This window comes from Hylaeus volcanicus, chromosome 6, assembly GCF_026283585.1.
Source record: "Hylaeus volcanicus isolate JK05 chromosome 6, UHH_iyHylVolc1.0_haploid, whole genome shotgun sequence".
Lineage (NCBI taxonomy): Eukaryota > Metazoa > Arthropoda > Insecta > Hymenoptera > Colletidae > Hylaeus > Hylaeus volcanicus.
The window spans coordinates 25,934,507-25,947,217 of record NC_071981.1 but is presented as its reverse complement, the minus strand read 5'-3'; the positions used below and the strand labels follow the sequence as shown (position 1 = coordinate 25,947,217).

Sequence of the window (12,711 nt, the reverse complement as noted above, 5' to 3'; positions counted from 1 at the left end):
TTTCATTTTCTTGTCTTGGATCGCACCGATGATTCCCTTTCTCTAGAGACACTCTCAGCTCTCAGCTCTCAGCCCTCAGCCCTCAGCCCTCAGCCCTCAGCCCTCCAACCTACTCTGCTTTTAAACGGGACAATCCGAACCATTTCTTCGCCTACGCATCGTACTACTCTTTTCGTTTTAATTGTAGTTTTTCCGATATCTTTTAGTTTAGGTTGAAAAGTAGCCAACATCTGTACTACGATTTTATACGATATTATTCTATTCGATGTACGATACATATACATTCTTAATTTCCGGTTATATAGACATCGACAATCGATCGATACCTTCGTTAGATTTACCAACAACCATTGAATGTACTTGCTTGCATGCGATATTATTCTAACCTATGTACGTCGTGTTCATTTCTTTTTGTTTATACATATAATCAAGATGTTAGCAGTCGATCGATCGATACGTTCGAGGTTAGGTTCCAAATCAGTTTTTGGATGTATTTCGTTTTCGTGTAATATCGTCTTGTTTGATACACGATAGGTACGCTTATTTGCACGGCCCGAACGTTTGCAATCGATCGATCGATCGATACCTTTGGAATTAGATTTAAAAATAGCCTTCGAATGTACTTCCTTTTCATCGAATATTATTCTATTCGATGCATGTGCCTACAATTTTCTTATACGCGTCACTAAAACGTTATCAATTAACCAATAGATCGATAAATTGTGAGGTTATATTTAGAAGTAGGTACACGAGATGTACATTTTTATTTCCGGGCAATCATTCGATCGATGAATCTATATATCTTTGAAGTTTGTGTGAAAAGCAATCGTCTGCTACCTCGCCTTTACGCAGTATGTATTACTTTACACACATTTTTCTAATTTGCATTGCACGAGGACGTCATCGATCAATCAATGAGTTTAGAGGTAGGTTAGCACAATATCTAAGAATTGTATGGAAAATAAAATGAAATAACAAGCAATAGAGAAAAAGAATTTATAGAAGATAAGTATAGGATACGGTGGGAAGGCTGAGGAACATCTATGTTATTATTAACCTAATCTCGATACGATATGTAACGCTTTCTTTATTTGCATAATAAGGACTTTGTAATAATAATAATAATAATTGAATAGAGAGTTCCATGCATTAGGTACGGTCGGGCTGTTTATACTCTGTCGCAACCGCGGTTGTCGTCTTTCGTCGTTAATTTCAATTTGCGATGCTCGTCGAACCTGCGGTTAGTACACACCGTACAATATAATCGTTACAAAACGCAAAACCACGAGAGTCGTGGTTCTCGACACGCAAAGACACAACGCTCGACAGATTAAGATTACGAATAACGTGTAACAAAGATAGACAACTGTTCGATGCGTTATTTCGTTGATCGAAATTACACTCTGTATCATACAGATAGGTTAGGTTAGAAAGAGATTTCAGTGAGCTCGCTTCTTTTGCGTAATCGATGAATTTCTTAGTTTACGTGTTTATCTGATATGTATGTATATGTATGTACTTTGACGACGAGTAACATGTTTTATTATTCGCATAAAAGTTTGAGAGTAACGAAGGGAACGTTGTCGATGACGTGACGCTGAATAAGCGAGATCAAGGAGTATAGATTAATTAGATAGTAAAATGTTGGTATACTTGATATATTAATTTGTCGAATAAATTTGGAAACGTTACTTGGGCCCCGTAGAGATACAATGGGAAGACAGAACATGTTCTCATACAACCATCTAAAAACACGTTTGTAGCGTGTATCCAAGCGCGAAGCGAGACCCGTTGAGAGAATGTAAGGCACAATTAACGAAGCTTCCAAAGATGTTGATTTATTAAATTTCCTTGATTTATCCACGACATTATCCGTCCTTCGGAGTTCTTGTTTGCGCAAACTTGTCGTATCGAGAGCAGCGCTCTTGAATCTCGAAACTTTGTAAACTCTGCCATCTCTGTCTTTGTTTCGTCGCTTTAGCCCTCCTTTCTTCTTCGTGTAAACTTCTATACCGGTGCCTGCGCATGTATATAAACGCGTTCGTGCTCGGTCCCGCTCGCGTATCTCTCTTTATCCATCCCAGCCGTATCCCATCCCACCTCGTCCCCTTCATCCAGCACTTCTTTTTCTTTTGGTTCTCGTCGTTTTTGTTCCGCGTCTCGTTCGTTGCCGTCCGGAGCCGTATTTCCGTGCGATTCAACGGTATAACCTATTTTACTTTCGAAAACTCGACGGATCAATACCAACGGGAATACGACGAAGACGAGCGAGCGCGGATGGAGGGAATCGCGAAAGAGAAACAACGAACCGGGAACGATATCCTTTTCGTCCGCGTTTCGTTTCTTCCCCGTGCTATAAAGTGATTTCTGTTGGCCGTTTTATCGCCGATCGATCGGTGACCGGTCAATGGTCAATCTTGCCCGAGGGGCCATTATCACGTGACACCGAGTCGAGTCGAATCGAGTCGAATCGAGTACCATGCTGCGTAACAGGAAACTGTCGATTTATCGAGTGCGCGTTGTCTTCGCAACGCGTCGTGATTTAACGTGACTTAAATACGGCTCTTAAGGGCCCTTTAGGCTCGAAAACTCGAAAGTCGCGTTCCTCGATCGAGGGGAATCGATAAGGCTCGAGTGGCTGGTCCAGTCGGTGAGCAGCATGGAACCAGTCAAGTATGCGCGCACCAAACGATATCCAAATACTAGCGATCGAATCTTGGAAAAGAGTTTCGGGTTGCGGCACGAGACCGTCAGCTGGTAAGCAGCGCCCATTCGCTTTCTTTTTCTTGCTCTTTTTTTTTCTCGTACGATCTCTCCCATCGTGAACCTTGGACGTTCCTCTCTGGACTATGCACTCTTTCGTCTCTTTTTTTCCGTTCGACCTTCCATTCCCGGCCGGCGTTCCATTCTCCGTCCACGATACTCGAGCTTATGTTTAAGCAATTATTCGTGTATCGAATAGGCGAAGATGGTAGGATGGAAATTTCACGCGTGATACTTTTACGGAAGAAAGATCGCGCTAATAGACGCGGACAACACGGAGCCTTCTGGCCATTTGTTTTTTTTTTATTACAGGCCAACAAACGCTCGTCGATACTTATACTTGTACAAGTGGCGCAACAAATTTCTTTTTGTATATCTTTGCATCCGCCACGAGAAATTCCAGAATAAATAAGTTATCGTTTTAGTAACCTTGGTTGGCTCGACGCGGAAACGGTTCGACACCGACGGTATCGTTAAAAATCCTTTGACATCGATCCCATTAATATCGCGTAAGCGTGGTCTTTGACATCGACACCACAGATATCCGCGAATATCTAGACTTGGCTTGGCGCGATGCTATCACGTTTGAGGATCGATGATCGATTGGAATCGTCCGCGACAGGATCGAATTTTTTGCGAAAGATAGGAACAGCCGAGGGAGACTCGACGGCCTCCGTAACCTGGCGGTCAAGCAAACTGGTACGTCTGTCGCGACGCAGGACGCTGACGCGCTTCAACGGAGCGTTCGGTGAAACGAACTGTGCGGTTAAATCGAGCATCGTCTAATCGCGTAAAAGAAATTTTGCATCGTTATCGAGCGGCCAGAGCGCGACCGCCGCATCGATGCCTCGCAAAGCGCTTCTCGGTCGAACGCTCGAACGCGAGAAGATTAACGCTATTAATGAGCGAAATGTCGTGGTCCAATCGATGCCCCCGCGAACGCTTTAGAATTTAGAGGGGAGAAGGCTGATGTCACGGGATGGCCTAGCGAGGGGGCTATTTGGCTCGGGACCTCGAAATCGCTAAGAGTGTTCATTTATACAGGAGTAGTTGGGACACGTTCGTTAATTACCTAAAGACTGATGCATACATTCGATGGAAAAATGAAAGTTTAACGGTAAAGCGTTTTCGAACTTTAGTATATGTCTTGTATGCAACATATGAAAAAAGTCACGGTAGAAGTGATTACAAACGTTTACCGTTAAATCACTTATTATCTTTAACGTCCACTCTTTTATCAGGTATGCATGATGGTTATGCCAGATGCGATGCGTGTTTAAATCGAACGTTGGCACGTGTTTGACAGCTGAGCATCTGTAGCGAGTGTGGACACTGTCCATTGGACGGAATAATCGGTCGAACCGAGCATACGGCATCGTTCAAATTCCTGTCCCCGGTTTTTCTCTGCTTTGTTCCGTGAAATATCTCGTGTATCTCTTCTAGGTCGAGTTCCAGCCGAGCTCGCACGCGAGGGCAACGATAGATTTCGTCGAGTCTTTAACCTTTTTACTGCGACTCTTCCTACCAGCTCCGAAACACCATCTTTCACGATTTATCTCGTGTTCTTAACTTGCCGATCTTAACGCGGCTAGCCGTGGTAACCTTTTGCCACGTTTGCTGCGGTAGGGGCCACACATGCACCGTATCGTGTTTCGTTTCGTTTCGTGCGCGTGTCACGCTTCGTTGAATCTTGCTCGAGCGCTGGGAAGACGTCTTGGCTTTTTTTAACCCATTTCTCTGGAAATTTACGCAGTCCAAGTAATATTTGTACATGTTTATTAACATTAGGTTTACGGAACACGGGCATTTTTTGACTCGTTCACAAATTTTACAAGGTTTTACAGAAACCGTTTACACTTTTCGAAATCTCCGTAAATCTAGCGTTAATTTCGCTATGAAATCCGTGAAATAGACTCGGATTACAAGTTTTTCTCTGTTGCATTTATTCTTTCAATCTTGATCCTAACACGTTAAATCCCCTTAACGTTAAACAATCTACAAATATACTATAAACGCCTATCGTAACATTTTTGCGTTTTAGATATCTTATCCTACTTTTCTTTTCGATACTTTCCGATTTCTCTCGATTTCGACTTTCGCTCGACTTACCACAACCCTGACGTTCCTTAAGATCACCGTCTTATAGGAACGGGCACAGAAACGGGAACAGAAGCGAGCACATCGGGCGACCTAGGTCAGTTTCCAATGTTTCAAGTTTTGCGAAAGACAGAAGCGGATCCGGTCGAGCGAAGCGGCGGTGGCGTTCCGTAACCCTCGTCCTCGCCCTCACCCTCACCCTCGCCCTCGCCGAGATTCTCGTTTGCCGATAATTTTTTACGGAAACGAATCGATTCCTCCGCCTTCCGCCGGAACGTTCTTTCGCTCGAGACCCGACCTTCCTGCTTTTTCGCCGTTCCGTGTCAAATGCCAACTGTTAAACGACCCTCCAATGTCAAGGTCATCGTTAGGGAACCAGACCACCCACGCTAGCGACTTCCCATCGATGAGAGCTCGATCGAGGACCGTTCGAGAGGGAAGGGAGGTAACTCGTATTGCACATAAAATTTTCAAGATACGTATTCTCGTATCGTTGAATCGCAAGCTTATTATCACGTTATTATTCTTATAGTAGTTGGATTGCAAAATTCATATCTCTATTCGTTCGATCGAGTACAAATTTTGTGATCCAAGTACGTGTAGCTTTAACTTTACCTTAAACGCTGAAATTTTCGAAAAATTTGAAAAACGGAATCGATCGACTCGACGTTCGAACGGCTCATTCTCATTTGTCTCCTCCCAAACAACAGAAACGTTGCATCGCCTATATGTAGAGCTGCGTGTAGTTTCCGCCAGCACGTCTCGCGACTCGCGATACCCTCGCTCTGCGGTATTACCCGTGTGAGTTGATAAAAGCCAGGACAAAGATCAGGCGATCTAGAAGGGAGGGGGGACATGCTCGTTTTTATCGCGATTTCTCGTACGCGTGCTACGACCGAAAATTTGACGTTTGTTTCACGGCTAGTCGAACGTTGGCGACATTTGGAGAAGGTGTTGGACGAAATTTGATCGGTCGCGAGAGCGATCGGTTAACCCGACGACATCCTGAGAGCAGACAGCTTGCACGGCTATGGTAACCGGGAGGAGTGCTAGTTAGGTTTCACGGACGACTGTACCGGAGCTGGAAAATCCATTTCGTTTTAAGTTTACGTTGAAATTGAATGTTTTGTAGCTGTGTGTCGAGTCGGGTGAAAGGTAGCTGCCAGAAGTGGCGGGGTGGGCGTAAAGAGGGGGGGGGGGGTGGGGGGGGGGGCGAGAGGACGAGTTTGTCGGTGTGACGAGGGCCGAGGGCTGCGGGCGAACGGGTGAATGGTACGGTCAGGAAGGGATGAAAGTCACCGGAGGAGAGACGATGCGCGCTAGGTGTTTCGCCGAGGGTAGATCTGGGTACGAGGGACAGGTTACTACGCAGTACCGGAATACGAAGTACGGAATACGAAGACTGATCTGCGGGGTGGATGGAACCAAAGGGGGAGGGGGAGTTAGGCGGTCGTATTCCGACCAACCACCCAACCCCACCTTCTCTAAATCACGTTTATCAGAGACTGATGGCGAGCGGCGCGATGTAGTATCGAAGGAGGTGCGGCCAACCGGGCAACGAAGGGGGGAAGGAAGACGGAGGGGAGGTAAAGAGCGAGAGAAAGAGGAGACGATCCCGTTCGGGAGTGTAGCGGAGCGGCGGGGGGCGAGAGGGAGCAGCGAGCGAGCGAGTTGATAAGTTGTCGAGTAGCGGAGCGCGGAGCCGCGAGGCGCGAGGCGCGAGGCGCGAGTCGCGAGGTGCGATGCGCGAGGCAAGAGGCAAGAGGCACGAGCTCCCGAGTATGAGAAGGGCGAAGAAGGGAAAGAAGGGAGTGGAAGCGGGTGGTACACGCGGATATTGATTCCCGTGGGATATGCGCGCGCTCGACGAGACTCGGAAATCTAAACGTATGTACGATGGTTTGGCAGACATGCCGGTGAGATATACGCGTCCCGCGACATATAACTCGCAGGGATACCTCGATTCGTTCAAAGAAACAGAGGAAAAACGAACCAAGCATCGTTGTTGGTACCCGTTCCTGGTAGTCTGGAACGAAACGAGCAAGAGTCCCGCACGTGTCACGCTACTTTTGCTACTCGACTTTTCGGAGGGGGCTGCCTCCGAAGAACGAGGGCCCACCACCGTGGAACGTCACTCTCCCAATTCTTCGTTTCGTTGCAGGCTCGATGCTACCGTCTATCCGACTCTCGCCGCGTGACTTTTCGCGAGACCAGCTGAAACGGAAACAGACGAATAGAGGAAGGGAGCAGACCTGTTACCACCTGTTTTTACCACGACCGGTCAAATGACCCTTTTTCAACTTTTTTTATACGGTTTACATATAACGTCACACATTGTGTATAATTCAGAGTAATTCGAACGATAGAGATCCGCTGGCTACCCCTCCGCAACGCCATCCCCATGGACCTCCACATTCGAGCGTGGTTTGCTGGACGAACGACTCGAGAGTCAGAGAGCCGTGGATAAGGATCGCAATAAGGGTGCGAGACCAAGCACGCAAATAGGGGAAGGGGGTGGAACAGAGAGACGCGAGGCAAGAATTTCGACCTCGAAAGAAGCGTGGCAAACGCTGGAGGACAAGAAAGAATGTTAGACCAACTATTAGACTTTAGCTTTTGATTCCGACGAGAGATCGAATTAATTACCATTAATTTTCATTAATGAAATTTTGAAATCAATTTTAAACGATTGGGTATACATACAAAATTCCATTTCATATATAAACTAATGTTCATTAAAGCTGCAAATTTCGGTCAACATACGATACTTTCTCTATAAAATCGAACCATTTTTTCAAATCGAGTTACCGTCGATACGTAAAGGGGATTTCTATTTGTCATTCGTTATTCGAATAAAAGCGTTCACCGTCGAACAACGCCAATAGCCAGATTCGTTTGCACAGATATACTCGTTAGCTGTACGAACGAGAAGCTCGGTTAACACCGTTTAGAAATTGCTACCGCTATCTACCACTGGTTGCCATTACCTACCACCACAATTCCGCCGTCTATCGCCACAGGCCGCTACTTACCACTACCGTTACCACAGCTGACGCCACCACGCCACGGAGACCTATGGGCGACTTTCATGAATGAAACCCACGCGCGATTCACGCGACCGTTCGATTCACGTCGAAACTGTAATTTCTAACTTTCGTCCTCGAAACGATCTTCCCGAGGATTCGTCCCGAGACTGGTCTGCCCACGAGGGCTCGAGAAATGGGATCCCGAATGCTATCTATACATGTATGTACACCCCCGACACCACACGCCAGGGTCGTTGGAGCGGCCACAAATTTAACCAAGAGTGCGCAACTTGAAGTAGACAGAGGTGAATACGTTGTTATACTTTGTAACGCGTTGCGAAACGTACAAATGAATTCTGTGGCTTTATATTCGATCATTTGTTAGTTGTCGTTTCGTTGCATTAAAATACTAACCATTCGATCTCTATAAATTCCTCTACGATAAATCCAAGTACAGACATGTCGCGTGACAGCGATTTGGTCGAAAACTTGAACAGTTGATAAGTTAACCTACCAAAATGATGCTTTAGTATACATGTTTAAACTTGTAAATAGATTTTTAAGGGAATTACATCGATAACTTTTGAAGCTAACTATCGAAGGTATTTCACAACGGAAAGTATCGTAACGTATCGTTGGTTGCGCCAGTATATCGTTGCGAAACCGAGTCCTCGCAAGTATGCTTGGTTTGCGCTCGATGTTGTTAAATTGTATTCCGTAGACATTCCACAACAAAGACGTCATTAACGTAATTTCCCTATTTTGTTTATTTCTATTCTTTGCGCAATAGTCGAGTGTCGAATAGACGAGGGTGGGGAGGGTACGAGAGATCTGCATGGAGAAAGAGTACCGGCGGACCGTTACCACTACTAGTGTCACCGTCACCACCACCTCCGTTCGCCTCCACCTCCGCCACGCCGCGCACTACCCCCCTCCCTCGCTGGTGGGTATCACAACCACCACCACCCGACAGCATGTCCAACGTTGATGCCGGCGGCGGCGGTGGCGGCGTTGGAGGCGACGGCGGCACCACCACAGACGTCACAAACGTCCTCGTTGCTTTCGCTCTCAGCGTCGACGTTGCCGTTGCCGGTACCGGTGCGCAGTCGGTGGTCGTGGTCGGTGTTAGGTGGTTAGAGGGAAACAGATTTGACAGTTGGGCAGCGACGCCTGCGGACGATAAACGCGGTTCCGTCCACGTGCTCCGGCACAGACGCCGGCGGGGGGGGGAGACGAAAATAACCGGTATTTTTAACGGACGCGATCGTCGGGATCTCGATATCGCCGAGATTTCGCTCGTGACCGGATAACAACCGAACCAGTCCCGAAGCCACGCAAACAACGGTGACGTACGAACGCGTAAACAACGAGCAGAGGACGTTAGGCTCTCCGTGCTCGATCCACACGCCGCGCGGCAGCCCGAGTCTTGGCCGTGTTTTTCCGTGTTTTCTCGCCGCGGGCCGTTGTACCGCGCGCGCGACCCCTGTTTCGTGCCCAAACACGCAGTCCGACCGACCGTTGGAACGCAAACAGAATAAGAAAATAACAGACGCCTCGGAGAATCAGTCTCGTGTCTATCGTCGTAGGTGATCGAAACCCGAGGATGGTTACGTTTCGCGATGGAACACGCACTCGACCGTGAACGGTGATTCGTACGGAAGAGTGGATCGTGTGCCTGCGAGTATCGGTGCTTACAAGTACAAGTGCTGTCGATAGTAAATAGTATCGAGCATTTTTCTCGTGTTCGCGATACCTACGATTCGTGATAGCTGTATCGAAAAGGAAATTCTCGCGAAGAACGCTGCGTTTTGGGGTTAGGTTGTTTTCGATTAGAGCCGGGGCCAAGTGGAGTCGCGCGCGCGTGCCCGTGCCCGCGCACGTGCCCCTAATCGATCCGCCGAACCGATCCACGATCGTACCAGTGGGGTTTCGCGGAAGAAGAGTCTTGCGTCGTTTCGGGACGCGTAAATAACAAAGGGGGGCGGCTGTGGACCGTGCGTCGTGCGACAAGGTGACCCTACGGCAGGAGTCCCGAGACGATGAGCGACGGCATAGTCGGTGCAATCGCGATCAGTTTGTTCGGTACTGGCTCGTCACGAGACACGACGCGCGATTCGACGGGCGATTTTCATTGACGGAACCCTCGTTCCAGGCAGTGACAAGAAACGTCGGGAGAGCATGGACGCCGGTTACACGATTCTTGGCAACGACGTCGACGTCTGCAGAATGTTCGACCAGTTCTCTTACAAGGTTAGTCTCTCGAACCGTGTCATTCACCATTACCTTTTGTCGGTAAACATTGCTCGCTTTTACGACTCGTTAAGCGGGAACGCGTGCCTTGGCACGTCGTCAATTCCTTGTTCGTCTCTCGTACACTGAGTCGCGCCAATATTCGTGCTAGCTCGACTGCTGAGTTGGAATCGTTCTGTTTTTAAGTTTGTCTAATATTTCACGCGACAAATATATCGTACACGGTTAGTCCCATTAGTATTCGTAGTATAGGTTTGATGTTAGCAAATAAATTGTTCGTTACAAATATACATACGTATTTATGATATTACGAGACTGACTGTAAGTTTGCAATCGGCAATCGACAAAGCACGAGTACTTTACTACGACCGATTGTACAGTGTACACTCGATTGGAGAAAACCTGGCCGCATCGCTACGGATAGATAGATATGTAGAGTTATCGCACCTGGGATTAAAAATGACATAGATGGCATAACTAAAGTGGTTGCGTTTCGGTTATTAGATTATTACCGATTACTGGCAGAACGACGCACGTGTCCGCCGCTGCGTGATCCGTACCCTCGAACGGTTGCTGGTGCAATCATTTCACGCGCATCTCCCCGCGCGCATTGCGTGCGCTCAGGAAGGGATTGCTTCTCCGCTAGTGCATTTGTAGCAGAGTTGGGTAGTGATTACTTTGTGATTACTAGACTACGGCTTTTATGCATTTATAGTATATCGTAATACGAAATCTATACACAAAACGTACGCAGAATATACTCGATAGAACCACCATACAACGATATTATTATTCTATCGTGTACACGTTGACCATGCTGTTGTTTTACATTCACACAACCTATAAGTGCGTAAATCTAACGTCTAGTAATTACAGTTGTAACGGTTGCTCACGGTATCGAATGTGTGTGTAATATATCCAATAAAACAGTCAGTATGTGCTTTGTATCGTTACATGAGAAGGGAACTTTGGTTACGCCACTTTTGTCGAACGTCTTTACGAACGGATCGTAACGCTTGGCGTTTCTTTTGCCAATGTCATCGCGACATTGTCACGTAAACCGGCCGACATCGGCTTTTCCCCATATTTACCAACGTTTTCTCAGATTCGTGTGAAGTAGCCACAGACACGGATCGTCCACGCCCCCATCTGCTTTCTAGCAAAGTGTCGGTGCTGGCTTCATTTTCGCTCGGTCGGTTATTTCAGCTTTTCATTCGGTCCTCTTCGCGACGGAAACAAAATAAAAGGTAGACGGATATCCATGCAAGAATGAATAAACGTAGATTGAAAACGGCCTAAAAAAAGTCATGTACCTTCCATGTATAGCCAACCGACCGCGATTCCACATTTGCCACTGTACGTGTCGTCGCGTCGAGGCAAAAATTGAAATTCGCACGATCGCGAGCTCCAGCTTGAGCGCAAACGCGCAATGTAAATTCGTTCTAACGAACGCCGGTAATTGAATTCGCTTATCGTGTCGCGTTTGGTTAGGTGCTCGCTGTTTAACCCCTTGACGCAAACCTTCGTATTTCGTATGGACCCTAGCTTTTTTCATACGTCACCGTCCTCGATAAAGGTCAGTTTTCACGTGCCGCCAAGTCTCCACTTTTAATAGCGCGACGCAACTCGTGACTTTGTTGCTATAAATGATATGGATACAAGAAATTATTATTTCAACTGATTTATTACACGCATCGTATTTACCTCTCGAGCGTTAGGAATTTGTCGAGGACACCAAAATCATAGTTACGATGTTAGATGTTAGTATCGTATCTCCGGTAGCAGTAACCCTGGCTCTTTCTTTTCAGTTTTGGTTTGTTTGCGTGGAAAATTGAAACGAATAGCGAAAGAATCGCGCGAAGAGGTGAATTAAGAGACCGAATCACGGTTACAGAGAGACTATGTTTGCTTTCTCTTTCACGCTAGTAGATAAGCTTCTTTACGGAGAAAGTGTGCCGCGTGGTCGAATACGAACATGATCGTGGAGTGTGTCGCGAAACCGACCAAACGATCCATCGTTCGAGCCATAGTTTTCCAACGCTTTTTAGTTCGCTGCCCTCCCTCCCTCCTCCTCCTTCTCTTCCTCCCCTAATTTTTTGTTTCGCCAACGAACAAAGTACGTATAGGATCTATGGACTAGAATAAAAGTGCTCGATAAAACTCGATGGAAAGTGCTTGTATAAATAAGAGGATACGTAGGAATAGGAAAATCTGAAAGTCACAAGTATGACGATATGGTGTATTAATAGACGACTGCGAACGAGTGGGAACGACATTAACGGAATAATACGAAAGGTTAGTTTGGATCGGATTGACAAGGTGAGAAGGAGAACGAGTGTGAAGGGTTTTGCAGATTAATCGATCGATAATGTCTTTCTTACGCAATTAAGAGAAGTGTGCATACCGAGGCGAGTAAATGATTAAACTCGATGCAATGTTTTGCCTTTTTCATAGATATCGATGCTGTTAATCTGTAGTGCTAGTTTAATTCATAGCTTTGCGATCGATCTGCAAATACGAAGGAATGGATGTAAGAAAATATTTTCTACGAGTGAAAAGTTTTGTCGCGTAATTA

General features: G+C 46.6%; 1 protein-coding gene across 2 annotated transcripts in view; it reads left to right on the top strand.

Annotated features, from left to right (window-relative positions):
• Positions 1-8,979: 8,979 nt before the first annotated feature.
• Positions 8,980-12,711, top strand: part of LOC128878757 (TOX high mobility group box family member 3-like) — a 35,301-nt gene continuing 31,569 nt past the window's right edge. The window contains exons 1-2 of one of the 2 annotated variants that reach the window (XM_054127242.1): positions 8,980-9,968; positions 10,039-10,136. In XM_054127242.1, the coding sequence (XP_053983217.1) occupies positions 9,926-9,968; positions 10,039-10,136 (141 nt within the window). In that variant the 5' untranslated portion in view covers positions 8,980-9,925. The remainder of the gene's footprint in view (positions 9,969-10,038; positions 10,137-12,711) is intronic. The other variant, XM_054127243.1, reaches the window with a different exon arrangement.